We start from the raw sequence: 11,803 nt of genomic DNA on the forward strand, positions 1-11,803 counted from the left end.
TTCATGCTGCATATGCAGCCAATGAGCTTACTGCCTTGCATTTACATGGCTGGCTAGCATTCACTAGATATTCCTGCAGTGCGCTTTCAGAGCTTCTCTGAAACCCTCCACCTTCACCAGCTCCACCTTTATAGATCTGCTACGGGTTATTTTATATGCTATTTGTGCAGCAGCAGTATGTCTTAAATGCTCATGGCACCGTATCGCCATATGCATTGGCAGTAGCAAGTTCCTGTACTTGCTTGCAGCAGCAGCAATAATCTACAACTACAGCAATAACCACAAGCAGAAGCAATTCAGCAGCAGCAGCGTAGCAGATCTATTCCGCCAAGACCAAATACATTAACATTGTCATATCCATCACCATGCTAAAAACTTCAGAGAGTTGTCATGATTAAATTACTTTTATGGAAGATGATGAAAATGGCTGAACTCTTTTTCTTTTCCTTTCTATATTCTCAGTGAAATAAACAGACAGCATCATGTATAGCAATACAATTTCATCTTTATTGAGTTTCAGTCCAAACAAGATGTTACATAATTCAATCAGGAGTCATTCACGGAGATTCCATTACAGAATATTTAAAAAGAGCTTCCTTGAGAAAAAAAAACATTTATATTTACAAACAAACCTTTAGGCATTTTGAGAAATATTGTTAATAAATATTGCAAAAACTCATTTGAAAACAGACACAGCAGTACATTAGACAGTTCTACAGTATATACACCGATAGCGAGAAAGAGTGTAACATGTTTGAGTAGTACTTCTAATTAATTATTTAATTAAATAAATCATACAAGATGTTGAAAAAAATAAAAAACAAGATTCATTTTACATTATTGATGCCGTAATAAAGCAGCATGCTGTTTACTGCAGCTGAGCCAGCAGTGGTTTACAGTCATCTAAATGGTCCAGGCCTTCGACCGCTTCGATCAGCCTCTCCACCCTCTCGTTGGACAGAACTGCGCCTGCATTGCTGCGGAACTTCTTCTGAAGGCTTTCCTGGCTAAGTGGGTTCCTCCAGTGACCATAGAAGGTGTCACAGCGCCCTCGCAGGACGTCTCCACTTACCAAGGTGACCTCCACCTCACCGTACATGATATTGAAATTGGCTGGGTTGTCGTGGGGGTGCTCCACACGGACACGGGAGAGGAGCGCGAGGAGCTCGGGCCGCTGGAGGGCCTCCGGATGGAAGGACTGCACCGTGACTTCTCCATCTAGCAGAGCGGTGCAGGCATTGAACTGGAAGGAGTGGCGTGCCTGGTGCTCTGTCTCCGGGAATGGGCGGTTGATGTACTTGGACAGCGGCACCCGAAGCAGGATTTCCTGCACCTGGTTTGGAGAAATGCTGCCTCCTTTTAGACCAGCCAGGGTCTTGTGCACAACGGCGGCGGCATCGGCGATCCAGTGCATGCCGAGGTGTGCGGGAAAGCGCTTGAACGCAATGTCTTGCGTCTCTATGAGGAAGCTGTGCTCATGCTCCTCCAGGGAAGTGATGGGGTTCGGTGCGTAGTCTTCGTAGAATGCACTGAATCCGGCGACCCCGGGTACTGCATCCAGGACTAGAGGACTTGCCTCCAACCCACGGGACGCCAGCAGGGCTGCTTCGAGACCCAGGCGCGAGGCGTTACCGATGTGGAGAGGTTTGGACTGCGTTGCTGCATTAGCCATTGGTGCACCTGCCAAAGATGCAGCGATGGCCAAGGCATTACTGCACTGATTGCGATCCAGAGAGAGGAGGCGAGCACAGGCCGCTGCGCTGCCCATAGTGCCCACCACGCTGGGAGGATGAAACCTGATGGGGAAGACAGAGAAAGAATTATTTCACCAGCTTGGATGAAACCAGCTCTCCACAACTGTGCTAGAGTGCTCTCGCCTAAAGCTTAGATTGTTCATAATTTTGGGGGCAGCCGAACACATGCTTTTCAAAGTATACTCCATTGGGAGTTTTGTTTGTGTCCAGTGTCCAAAAGTTTTGTATTTGCAATTAAATATGTATTTACATTTGTTCAAACTAGAGTTGTGAGCTTCTCTTAATCCTGTCACCAAGTGCTGGCCAAATACAGGTTTCTATTGTTGTTATATCTCCAGTAGTTTGTAGGGGCCTCATTTATAAATGTTGCATTCAAACCATCCTACATTTGATCTTGCAATCATTGATCTTGCATGAAAGTTGGTGTGGATTTTAGTTATGGTTTAGAAATGAGGCCCCAGGTCTGTAATTATGGCTCTGTTCCTCCTTCAAAATGAGTATATGTAATATTCACATTCTTTTTTTATTGTTTGCAGTGCCAAAACTGCGTAAAAGTTTGAAATATTAATAGCAAATCCAATTAGATTAAATCACCTTCTGACATTATTCCAGAACCCAAGTGGATTCTGTTTTCACAGCACTCAGGAAATAACAAATTATAAGTGTTTAACTATATTCTCAGAGCACAAACAGAACTGCTCTGCATAAACAGCTGTATGCTTTGACAATTTTCACATGGCATATGCGATGCTTCGACCCACCCAGCTGCGGGTGCTTTACCTCACAGAATACTAACGCTGTTATCCAGGCTGTGCTGTACTTAGACATGCAATTATTGCTGTCTTTAGTTGAAACAAAGAAATGAACTCTAACCTCTTAGGGATGTTGTGAGCCTCGTTGGAGAATCTCATCAGCCAACCTTGGATTTCGATGCCCACATTGAAGGCGGTTAGAAAGTCAAGCCCACTTGGTTTGCTGTCGTTGTGGAACATGTCGCTTATAGCCAGGAGGGCAGGTAGTACTGCTCCAGAGGGGTGGGTCGCGGGATGCCATGTGTCGTCAAAGTCCATCGAATGAGCCTGTGAAAAACCAACATGTCAGTCATGTTCTAGAGTGTCTTTCTGTTTCTACATATCGGCATTCATGTCTCATTGCCATGTCATTGCCTTCTCTAGCATAGCCAAAACACTAGAGGGGAAAAGGAAAATCTTGTGCATGGCTGCTGGTAGTATGAGCAAGACCCAATAAAACAGCCTGTCTAGTTTCTATTTGAAACACTTCCTGGAGCGTTATTAAACATGCTCAGTTTAGAGGGTTCGCAGCAGACTTTCCTACAACACCATGGATGTTTCTGTACTCAGTGAAAGTTCTACAGTGCTGAGGTTTCATCATTTGAGTTGTTTTTCACATTACCGCATTTAGCTGCCAAAAATGGCAATGAATGTTGCAAAACAAGTTTATAATTAATGCTTCATTGACTGTCTTGGCTGGATGCTAATTTCAAGACTTGCAGAACAGGACTTTCTGGAGAAACACTAAGAATGTGACCAGGATGTTGAATCACACATTCAGAGTAAGCTGAACTAGGAAATTACAACTCAATGCACGTGATGACACTTACTGCTACTCCATTGACAAACGCTGCGAGGGTTGGAGAGAGCTTCACGCCTTGGCGCCCATAGACGAAGCTGACGTCATCAGGAGCGTACATGTGCTTGAGGAAAAAGATAAATGACTCATTCACATATCAACATACCAGAAATGGCCAACATTACTGCTCAAACATAGACATTGTTTGCACACCATTGATACTGGTTACACAGACATGCTGAACTATGTCCAGGGAGGAATTGTATTCTGTAAAATCATGACTTCACTAATTTCTACTGGAAAAATGGTGTCTCTTAATGATGGAAAAACACAGGTTGTTTACTATTTACTATTGGCGCCATGCTCTACCTGGCAATGCTGAAGGGCAAGTTCAAACACATCAGTGGTGCTTCCCAAAAGCCCAACGCCGATGCTGTCCAGAACCATGCGTTTGCTGCGCTGCAGCACGGTTGGTGACAGATGCCTTGGCTGGACGCTCTGAATGAACCTGCCAAAACTGCTAGTCACTGTTTCCTCAGGGGCAGGACGCTCCGCCACTAACAACAGACGAGAGACAGTGTAAATTAACACTCAAACACTTGACATTGCCGGATAGCACCCATCCTTCTGAGTGCCAGCGACTATTCTAGATTAGTCAATTAAACATTATGTATAAAAGTTTAGCTAAATTCCAGACCCTTATAAAAGCCTAGACTTTCACTTCTTTACTTTTCCGTCAAGAGTTAACAAACATCCATTTACTGACAATAAGGCTTTGACAGTAGAGCTTGCTCACCGTCTAGTGCAGACTTATGGAGTCCTCGAGCAGCAGAAATAGCAGAAAGGTATCTGGTGGATCTCTGTGTACAAACATTTATGTTTGAGTGACTCAGCCAGACATACAGTATATAAAGTTAGTATACACTATATGTTTTGTTCACTTTTGTACCAGTTTAAAAAGCCTAAAAACACAGCTAAAAAGTCAAGTTTTATTATGTAATTACAGTTTTTCCTTGTAGGAAACAACCTCAAAAACAGTTATTGTAAATAGTTTCGATAATAAATCGTTTCAATGAGACACTTCAGTAAAAAAAAATTTAATAAATAAAACTTGTTCCGTGTTTTGATTTTCTTTAAACATAAGGTAACACATACATAAATCTATAAATTGCTCAACTATGTAAAAACATGAAAAAAAATAAAATAACTTTACCTTTAGGGTTGAAAGCATTTTGTCAATTTTTGGTCAGGATCTGGATATGAATTGAAATCTTTTGCCGTTGATGTAAAGTTGAAGAAATGTTGTTGCCTTCTCTCTATCTCAATGTAGAAAGGAAATTATTGAAGGTAGAGGATGCTGTTGTGCTAGTGCTAGAGTCATGGTGTGTCCACCTTTATATAGTACTGGACCACAAAAGACAATGATACACCCACGGAACCCACAAAAGAACCTGGGGTGGATTTTCCAAAGCATTGTTATTTTTAGATTAATAGGTGGGATTTTTCAGCAGGAAACAAACTGTCTTATTGGATTGGTCAGTGACGTCATCATTGATGAGGACATGGGTTGGTTGACATCACTGTAACTCCTCCCAGCTCCTTTGAGAATGCTTCTATAAACTTAACGCATTCTTCACAAGCATCTCAATACTTCATTACAGATCAAGGATCTTCACTAGGTAAGTTTCTTATTTCTGTAATCTTTTTTTCTCATATTATAAATAAACACAAAAAATTTAAGCAACATAAATATACAGATCAACACTGAGGTTTTACTGCCCATTCAGTTTTGATTGAGTTTAATATTTGTATATATTGGCACATTTGTTTGTATATATATTATTTAAAAAAATATGTTATATAATCTTATTATATATTATCTTATCTTATCTTATATATTATAAATAAATAAATATATATGTATAAAACCAATTTAAGAAACATAAATGTACAAAACACCATTAACATTTCACTGTTCAGTGGGTGTATCATATGTTAAAAACATGCTGAAAAGTTTACATAAAAGTCTGCTCAAACTTACTGTAAGTTTATCCTCAAGTCTTGTCTATGTTGACTCCTGTCTGCTGGTTGTTTGAGATGAAACATATTAAATATCTGCAGTTGTCAGTGTACTGCCACCTAGACTGTAATAGTATCATTGTTCAGCTAAGATCGAGTCTTCAGATATCTGTGTTAGAAAACATCCATTCTGTGAAAAGTGTTTGACTCCTGCTCAGCTGTTTGCTGAACCAGACACCTGTGTCACCTACCTACGGAGGGGAGGGAGGATATGAATCTAAACACACCCATGAATAGGCTGTTTAGTGCACACTCACAATATGAGTAAGATCGAGTCTTCAGATATCTGTGTTAGAAAAGTGCCTAAAGGCTAAAACATCCATTCTGTGAAAAGTGTTTGACTCCTGCTCAGCTGTTTGCTGAACCAGACACCTGTGTCACCTACCTACGGAGGGGAGGGAGGATATGAATCTAAACACACCCATGAATAGGCTGTTTAGTGCACACTCACAATATGAGAAGTCTTTTGGCACATAGAGGCACTTTTTTATTTTTACACGGCTTTGACAAAACTGTGAGGGTGTTTAATGGTCCTTTTTAATAAATAAAAATTGTTTGTACACATGCTTGTAGAAGTATGTATATAACCACCACTAAAAGTGCAGAATATTTTATCTGGTCGATATTGGTCACACTTTTGTTGGGGACCAGTTCTCACTATTAGCTGTTTACTACAACGTTTGGCTCAATAAATTCCTAATTTGCTGCTTATTAATAGTTAGTGAAACAGTTGATGAGTTTAGGTATGGGGAAGGGTTAAGGGATCTAAAATATGGTCATGCAGAATAAAGCATTAATATGTGCTTTATAAGCACTAATAAACCGCTAATGTACTAGTAATATGCATGATAGTAAACAACTTGTTAACAGTGAGAACTGGTCCCTAAACTAAAGTGTTACCCTGTTATTAATCAGGTATAAGTTACTTTTATATTAACTAATTAAGGCTGATCAAACCATTATTATTGATTATCAGATGACTTGACTGATCAAAGTATTGTATAACCACAAATGTTTGAGTATTTACTTTTTATCATCACTTCCTGTTTACACAACTTAATCTTATCAGCAGAAAGCTACATTTAAAGGGAAGTTCATGGCATCAGCAAGTGGCTTTCCGGCAAGTTTTTATGGAGAGCCGGGTGTGCTTGGGCTGCTGGCCAATGGCATCAGTGCTTTCCTTGTCCTACTGCAGAACTTCCATGGGGCCAGGACTGGCGTTCCTGCAGAGGGAGTGGAAAACATACTAGCAGGTCTCATTGTGCTTTTTTTTTGCCATTTTATTTGAACAAACACACTTGCAAGAATCATACATTTATATACTGATATCAGAAAATAATAGCAACCTATTTGCATTCATGCTAGTTCAGTGCAGTGCACCTACATCATGCATCCTTTTCTGTGCATCTTGTGTTCATTTATACAGGTGTTCATCTCATTCTAATTGGTGGAGTGTGTCAGCTCGTGGCAGGCTTGCTGTCTTTTCGAAAATATGACCATCTGAGTGGGACGTCATTTGTAGGATACGCAGCACTATGGGCAAGCTATGGGGCCACAAGAATTTTCCTAGGTGCCAACCAACAAAGTCCAAACCTATTCAATGAATCCGCAATGATAAACAGCACATTTCAAGATCTGTTCACAAACACTAGCATCAATAAAACTGACATGTTCATCAAGGAGTCTGCCATAGCTGGGCTGGTGCCTTACATCCTGCTTTCCTTTCTACTGGCCTTCTGTTCAGCAACCGTAAACTACATCATGCCCTTTGTGTTTGGGGCCATCACCCTCACGCTGATATTTGAGGCTGTGGGTCTGGTGGCAGGGTGGGCTCTGGTGGTTTCTGGGGTTCTGGAGCTACTAATCCTGCTCTTTGCCATATATGGCTCATCAGCACTGCTAATCAAGGGACTGGCCCAACGCTATGTGCTAAAGGGTTTTGGAAACCCTCTCTTCAACGTGCTGCTCCTAGGAACCACCAATGCCAGTAGCTCCCAAAGCTTGGGACAAGAGAAGAAGAAGAACACGAAATATGCCGAACCGATGGCCTTGGGATTCTTCTGCGACACCGTCTCACCATTTATCTTTGCTTTCTATGCCTTTAACTACTTCCCGTCACTCTCAGTAGCTGCCATCTGGATAACCATCAATTCTGCTGCTCAGCTTTTGTCTAGCTATTACGCATACATGCGTCAAGACTGCTACCATGCAACCAAGTTTGGCCTGCACTGCGTGTTTTGGTTGGTGAAGACCTGGGAAGAGCATGTGGTGTCTGTAACCATCAGCCGGGCCGAAGCTGATGAAGTAAGGCACGCCATGGTTGGCAACTGGTTCTTCGTGTCCGCCGCCTTGGTGCTCTGTATCGCAAGTCTAAACAAAGACACTCTTGAGCTAGTTCACAACGCATTTTTTGTCCTGGTGACCATATCAACCATCTCTCAGATTCCCATTGAGAGGTACTACATGTTTTTTGGAGTGACCTGCTCCCTCTTCACTCTCCTGTCCTACTATGGCACCTTTGCACGCCTCATCAACACCATTGCCGAGAAGTTCTTGATCCCAGTTGGACCCCAGCTTGTCTCCACCGAATCCCTGCAGAAATATCTCAGTTACCTGAAGAGATCCAAACAGCATGAGCCTAAAGATAAAGGTGCACAGCTCCCCGATGCTTTGTTTTATCTTTGCAATGGAGTGGCTGCACTCTCAGCCATTCACAGCAGTCAGCTCGGCCTGGCGTTTTTCGACCTAACCGTTCCCTGGGTGCTCATCCCAGGAGCCATCATCCAGGCCTACGTCAGTCGACTACAGGTACAAGGTGGCCAGAGATTCGGCTCTGTTGTTCCCTCTTTTTATGTGGCTATTTGGGCAACTTGGAGCTGGTTTAGGTTTGCAGGTATGAAAATGTACAAATTCATAGATAGAATAAAAAAAATACTTGGCTACAATTTTGGGTAGAAATCTAAGATGTATTTTTCCTGCAGGACACCGTTTGGAAATATCCACAGAGTCAGCGAATGGATTTGCAGCTGGGGCAATAGCATTCCTGGTCATCAATGCTTTCTTGATTCTAGTTGGTAGGTTTGTTTACAAATACATAAAATAGACTCTCACGACTGACTCCTGCTTTTAAAGCATTGCAAATTGGACTCTTTCTTTCTTTCTTTCTTTCTGTACAGCGGCCTACAGCAATCTTGTTCTCCTGGCATTGACCACAATCATGGAGGTCATCATAGTTTGTTTTCTCCTCTCTGCTCTTGGGAGACTGCCCTATCAGCTAGAAGGTACTGTGCAGAAATACATTTTGTAAGAAAACATATTGTGAAAAATAAAGATGAAATAATGTGTAAAACTTACCTCACATTTTCTTGAAACTCTTTCTCTAGTTGCCATGCTAGCAATTTTCGCCATCATATGTTTGTATGGCATGCTAGCATCCCTTGTGAACAGTATCTTCTCCAAGACCTTGATACCAGTTGGACCTTCCCTTATAAAGGTATTAGTTTTATCTATGATCACAAAATGCTTAAATCGTGTCACTGTTAGACAAAAACGTCCTACTGACTAACTGATCTTCTTTATCCAAGGACAAGAAAAAGAAGGAATCTGAAACCACATATCCATGTTATGTAGCAAACTCTCGGGAAACCAGTGGACTCCTCAAGATTGCCAAATCTTTGGAAAACAATGGAGTGTGTGGCATCCCTACCGATACTGTCTACGCCTTGGCTGCTTCATGCAAGAACCCCAGTGCAATCGAGAAGATCTACTCTATCAAAGTACATGCCAGCAGACAAGCTATGAAACATAATATTCTTTTACAAATCAACAAATGCCTATGCTCTTTGTCCCCTGACCCACAAACATTTATCTCTGGTAGGATCGTCCTGCAGAGAAGCCAATTTGCATCTGTATCTCAAGTGTGGAGCAGCTTGTGGCCGCCAAGCCTCCTTTCAGCCCTCTGCTCTGGGAGTTCATGAGAAACGTCTACCCCGGAGGCATCAGTTGCATTGTTCCCAAGGGCGATTGGCTCCTCAAACTCGGTAAGGTTATTAACAAGATACAGCGTTTTGTATTTGCACCCAACTCTTTTATCGAACTTGGAACAATCACCAAACCAAATGAAAACTATACTGAGTGAAATGTGTGATTCCCTATCATCTCCAGTCATTTTCACTGGTCATATTGTTCACAGGTGTGGGTCCTGCATATGATCGTGTGGGGACCAGAGATAGCATTATGATTAGAGTACCTGACCACACTGCTACTGCTCACCTGTGTGAATTCACCGGCCCATTGGCCATTACATCAGCCAATCCCAGCGGAGAAGCTGACAGTACCCATCACGACATGGTCATCAAGTAAGTTTATAAAGACACCAAAAAGGGCTGCAAGTGAATATGAACTCTGCCAAACAAATGCACTGTATGTGAAATTATATTAAATAGACAAGGGTTTATTGAGGGTTTTAAAGGCTGAGATTTTACATAATCCAGGCTGTTGTTACCTTCAAAAAACTTGATCAAGAACAAACCACAACACTCTATTGTTAGGCGCACTGATTCTTTCACTTAATTAAAGCAGAGTGTTCTGAAATTAAAGGTTTACCTCTATTATTAAAGTTTACCTAATCTGAAGCCAACTTTATTATTAGGAAGGATGTGTCCTCTGCTTGTCTTGAAATTGTATATTAAAACAAGAGCTCATTTGCAATGGAAAAACATCTTAGCTTTGGCAGTGTGCATAATCGAAGCATTATTTTCTTTTGTCCTGAAACAGCCGTCTTGGTCACAAGATCGATGGAGTCCTGTGTGATGGTGAATCCAATGAGGTGGTGGCATCGACTGTAGTGAACTGCCTCAAAATTGACGAAGGTAAGCTGATATCCCAAAGAGCTGATATCCTGTTATTATAATATATGTATTACATTATTATTAATAATTGCATTAATAATTAATTTTCAGGAACTATCAGCATTCTTCGTGAAGGTTGTGTGCCTGCATTGAAAGTGAGGCAGATTTTTGAACGAGTAAAAAGCAACATGTTGTAGGATTACTTGCACTTTTACTAGCTTTGTTTAATTTGAAGGATGTTTCAGTTTGCATATGAAGGGAATGCTTTGAAATAGCTTGACATGCATATGAATCAGTTTTGATATCACTTTACTGCATTATCAGTTATTCCGAGCAAGAAGTATCACCATGAAACCATGTTAAAGTGAGCATTGTTTAAGCTCATATTAAGTGAGCATTAGCTACATAAACCTGTTACTGTACTGCTGTGTAAATGTATTGTATGTTTGCCAATGCTTTTGAAGGTTGAAAAGTGTTCTAATACGGAACTGCTATTCTTATTAATGTATTGCTATTTATGCTCTTTCAGTGGATCATGCTTTTGTTGATCAAGAGTAAACACACTGAATAGAAGCACTAAGAAATCAGTTCAACCAGTGAATGAAAATGTATTTAAATATTGCCATTGCATGCTTGTATTTGTATATTGTGATCTGAGAAACTGTGTGTATGAGATTTTGTGCTGTCTAATAAAATACTGACATGAATATTTGTTTTGTCATGAGAACCGAACCTTATTGAGCTTATATTCCAAGCAAGCTTTCATGCTATTTGTAGTAGAACCAGACAGTGAAGACAATAAACACAGAAACACATCAATATACAAAATAAACACAAAGAAAAATATTAAAGAATTTACAGAAAATATGCAATGCACTACATACAGTAAATATACAGCAATATGTGCAGACCACATACAAACAAGAAGGAAACAATATATAAACGTTTGCAGATAATGGTTGTATAAATAGAGTTGCAATCAGAATTATTCAGCTCCCTTGACCTGCAAGACATTCTGATGCCATGAATTTTTTTAAATGAAACCAATTCAACCAAAGCATCAGTAAACTATTATAGAAACTTCATTAATATATATTTGAGTGACTCTGAAGATGTAAAGTTGATGAAAAGTGAAAAATCAAATTGGCTCTAATCGTTCAAGTACAAAATTATTCAACCCCCAAGAGTTACATTTTATGCGGGATATTTTATTCTTTCTAACCTCCAATAAACATTGCTAGCATGCGCTAAGATGCTTCTGAGACCTCTCTACTGGGATCTTTGCCCATTACTGGCTTGAAAAAGCTTCCAGATCACTAATAATCTTTGGTCTTCATGTTTCCATGGGCTTCTTCTCCATGAGATTTAGTCTGGAGACTGAACGCGCCACTCAAGAATATTCAATGACCAATCCCTGAACTAACCTTCAGTAGATTTAGACGTATACTTCTGTCCTGCAGAAAAGTCCACTGATCAGCAAGCTTCAGTCTCTGCACTGAAGGCATTACTGAAGGAATCTTTGCCAAAATG

The 11,803-nt window shown here is 40.7% G+C and overlaps 2 protein-coding genes across 2 annotated transcripts; one reads left to right on the forward strand and one right to left on the reverse strand.

The window, feature by feature from the left end:
• Window positions 1-850: 850 nt before the first annotated feature.
• On the reverse strand, window positions 851-4,692 carry LOC107573956 (cis-aconitate decarboxylase-like). The gene is made up of 6 exons (XM_016260420.1): window positions 4,558-4,692; window positions 4,141-4,204; window positions 3,714-3,901; window positions 3,376-3,468; window positions 2,628-2,833; window positions 851-1,796 (listed from the first exon to the last, which is right to left on the reverse strand). The coding sequence occupies exons 1-6, from the start codon at window positions 4,573-4,575 to the stop codon at window positions 869-871; spliced, it is 1,497 nt and encodes a 498-aa protein (XP_016115906.1). The 5' UTR covers window positions 4,576-4,692; the 3' UTR covers window positions 851-868.
• A 1,860-nt stretch (window positions 4,693-6,552) lies between these two features.
• On the forward strand, window positions 6,553-10,470 carry LOC107573950 (uncharacterized). The gene is made up of 10 exons (XM_016260410.1): window positions 6,553-6,676; window positions 6,850-8,316; window positions 8,405-8,497; window positions 8,600-8,704; window positions 8,807-8,916; window positions 9,008-9,199; window positions 9,301-9,463; window positions 9,616-9,781; window positions 10,200-10,294; window positions 10,385-10,470. The coding sequence occupies exons 2-10, from the start codon at window positions 7,035-7,037 to the stop codon at window positions 10,468-10,470; spliced, it is 2,292 nt and encodes a 763-aa protein (XP_016115896.1). The 5' UTR covers window positions 6,553-6,676; window positions 6,850-7,034.
• The last annotated feature ends 1,333 nt before the right edge of the window (window positions 10,471-11,803 follow it).

Source organism: Sinocyclocheilus grahami, unplaced genomic scaffold, assembly GCF_001515645.1.
Source record: "Sinocyclocheilus grahami isolate Dianchi unplaced genomic scaffold, SAMN03320097.WGS_v1.1 scaffold2076.1, whole genome shotgun sequence".
NCBI classification, from domain to species: domain Eukaryota; kingdom Metazoa; phylum Chordata; class Actinopteri; order Cypriniformes; family Cyprinidae; genus Sinocyclocheilus; species Sinocyclocheilus grahami.

Excerpts from the sequence above, each read along its gene's own strand:
- LOC107573950 (XM_016260410.1), top strand. The coding sequence starts at position 7,035 with ATGATAAACAGCACATTTCAAGATCTGTTCACAAACACTAGCATCAAT. Across the intron at positions 8,917-9,007 it reads TTGGACCTTCCCTTATAAAG|GACAAGAAAAAGAAGGAATC; the intron begins GTATTAGTTTTA and ends TCTTTATCCAAG. Across the intron at positions 9,464-9,615 it reads CGATTGGCTCCTCAAACTCG|GTGTGGGTCCTGCATATGAT; the intron begins GTAAGGTTATTA and ends TATTGTTCACAG.
- LOC107573956 (XM_016260420.1), bottom strand. Across the intron at positions 3,902-4,140 it reads CCATAAGTCTGCACTAGACG|TGGCGGAGCGTCCTGCCCCT; the intron begins GTGAGCAAGCTC and ends GTCTGTTGTTAG. Across the intron at positions 3,469-3,713 it reads TTGCCCTTCAGCATTGCCAG|CACATGTACGCTCCTGATGA; the intron begins GTAGAGCATGGC and ends TTTTTCCTCAAG.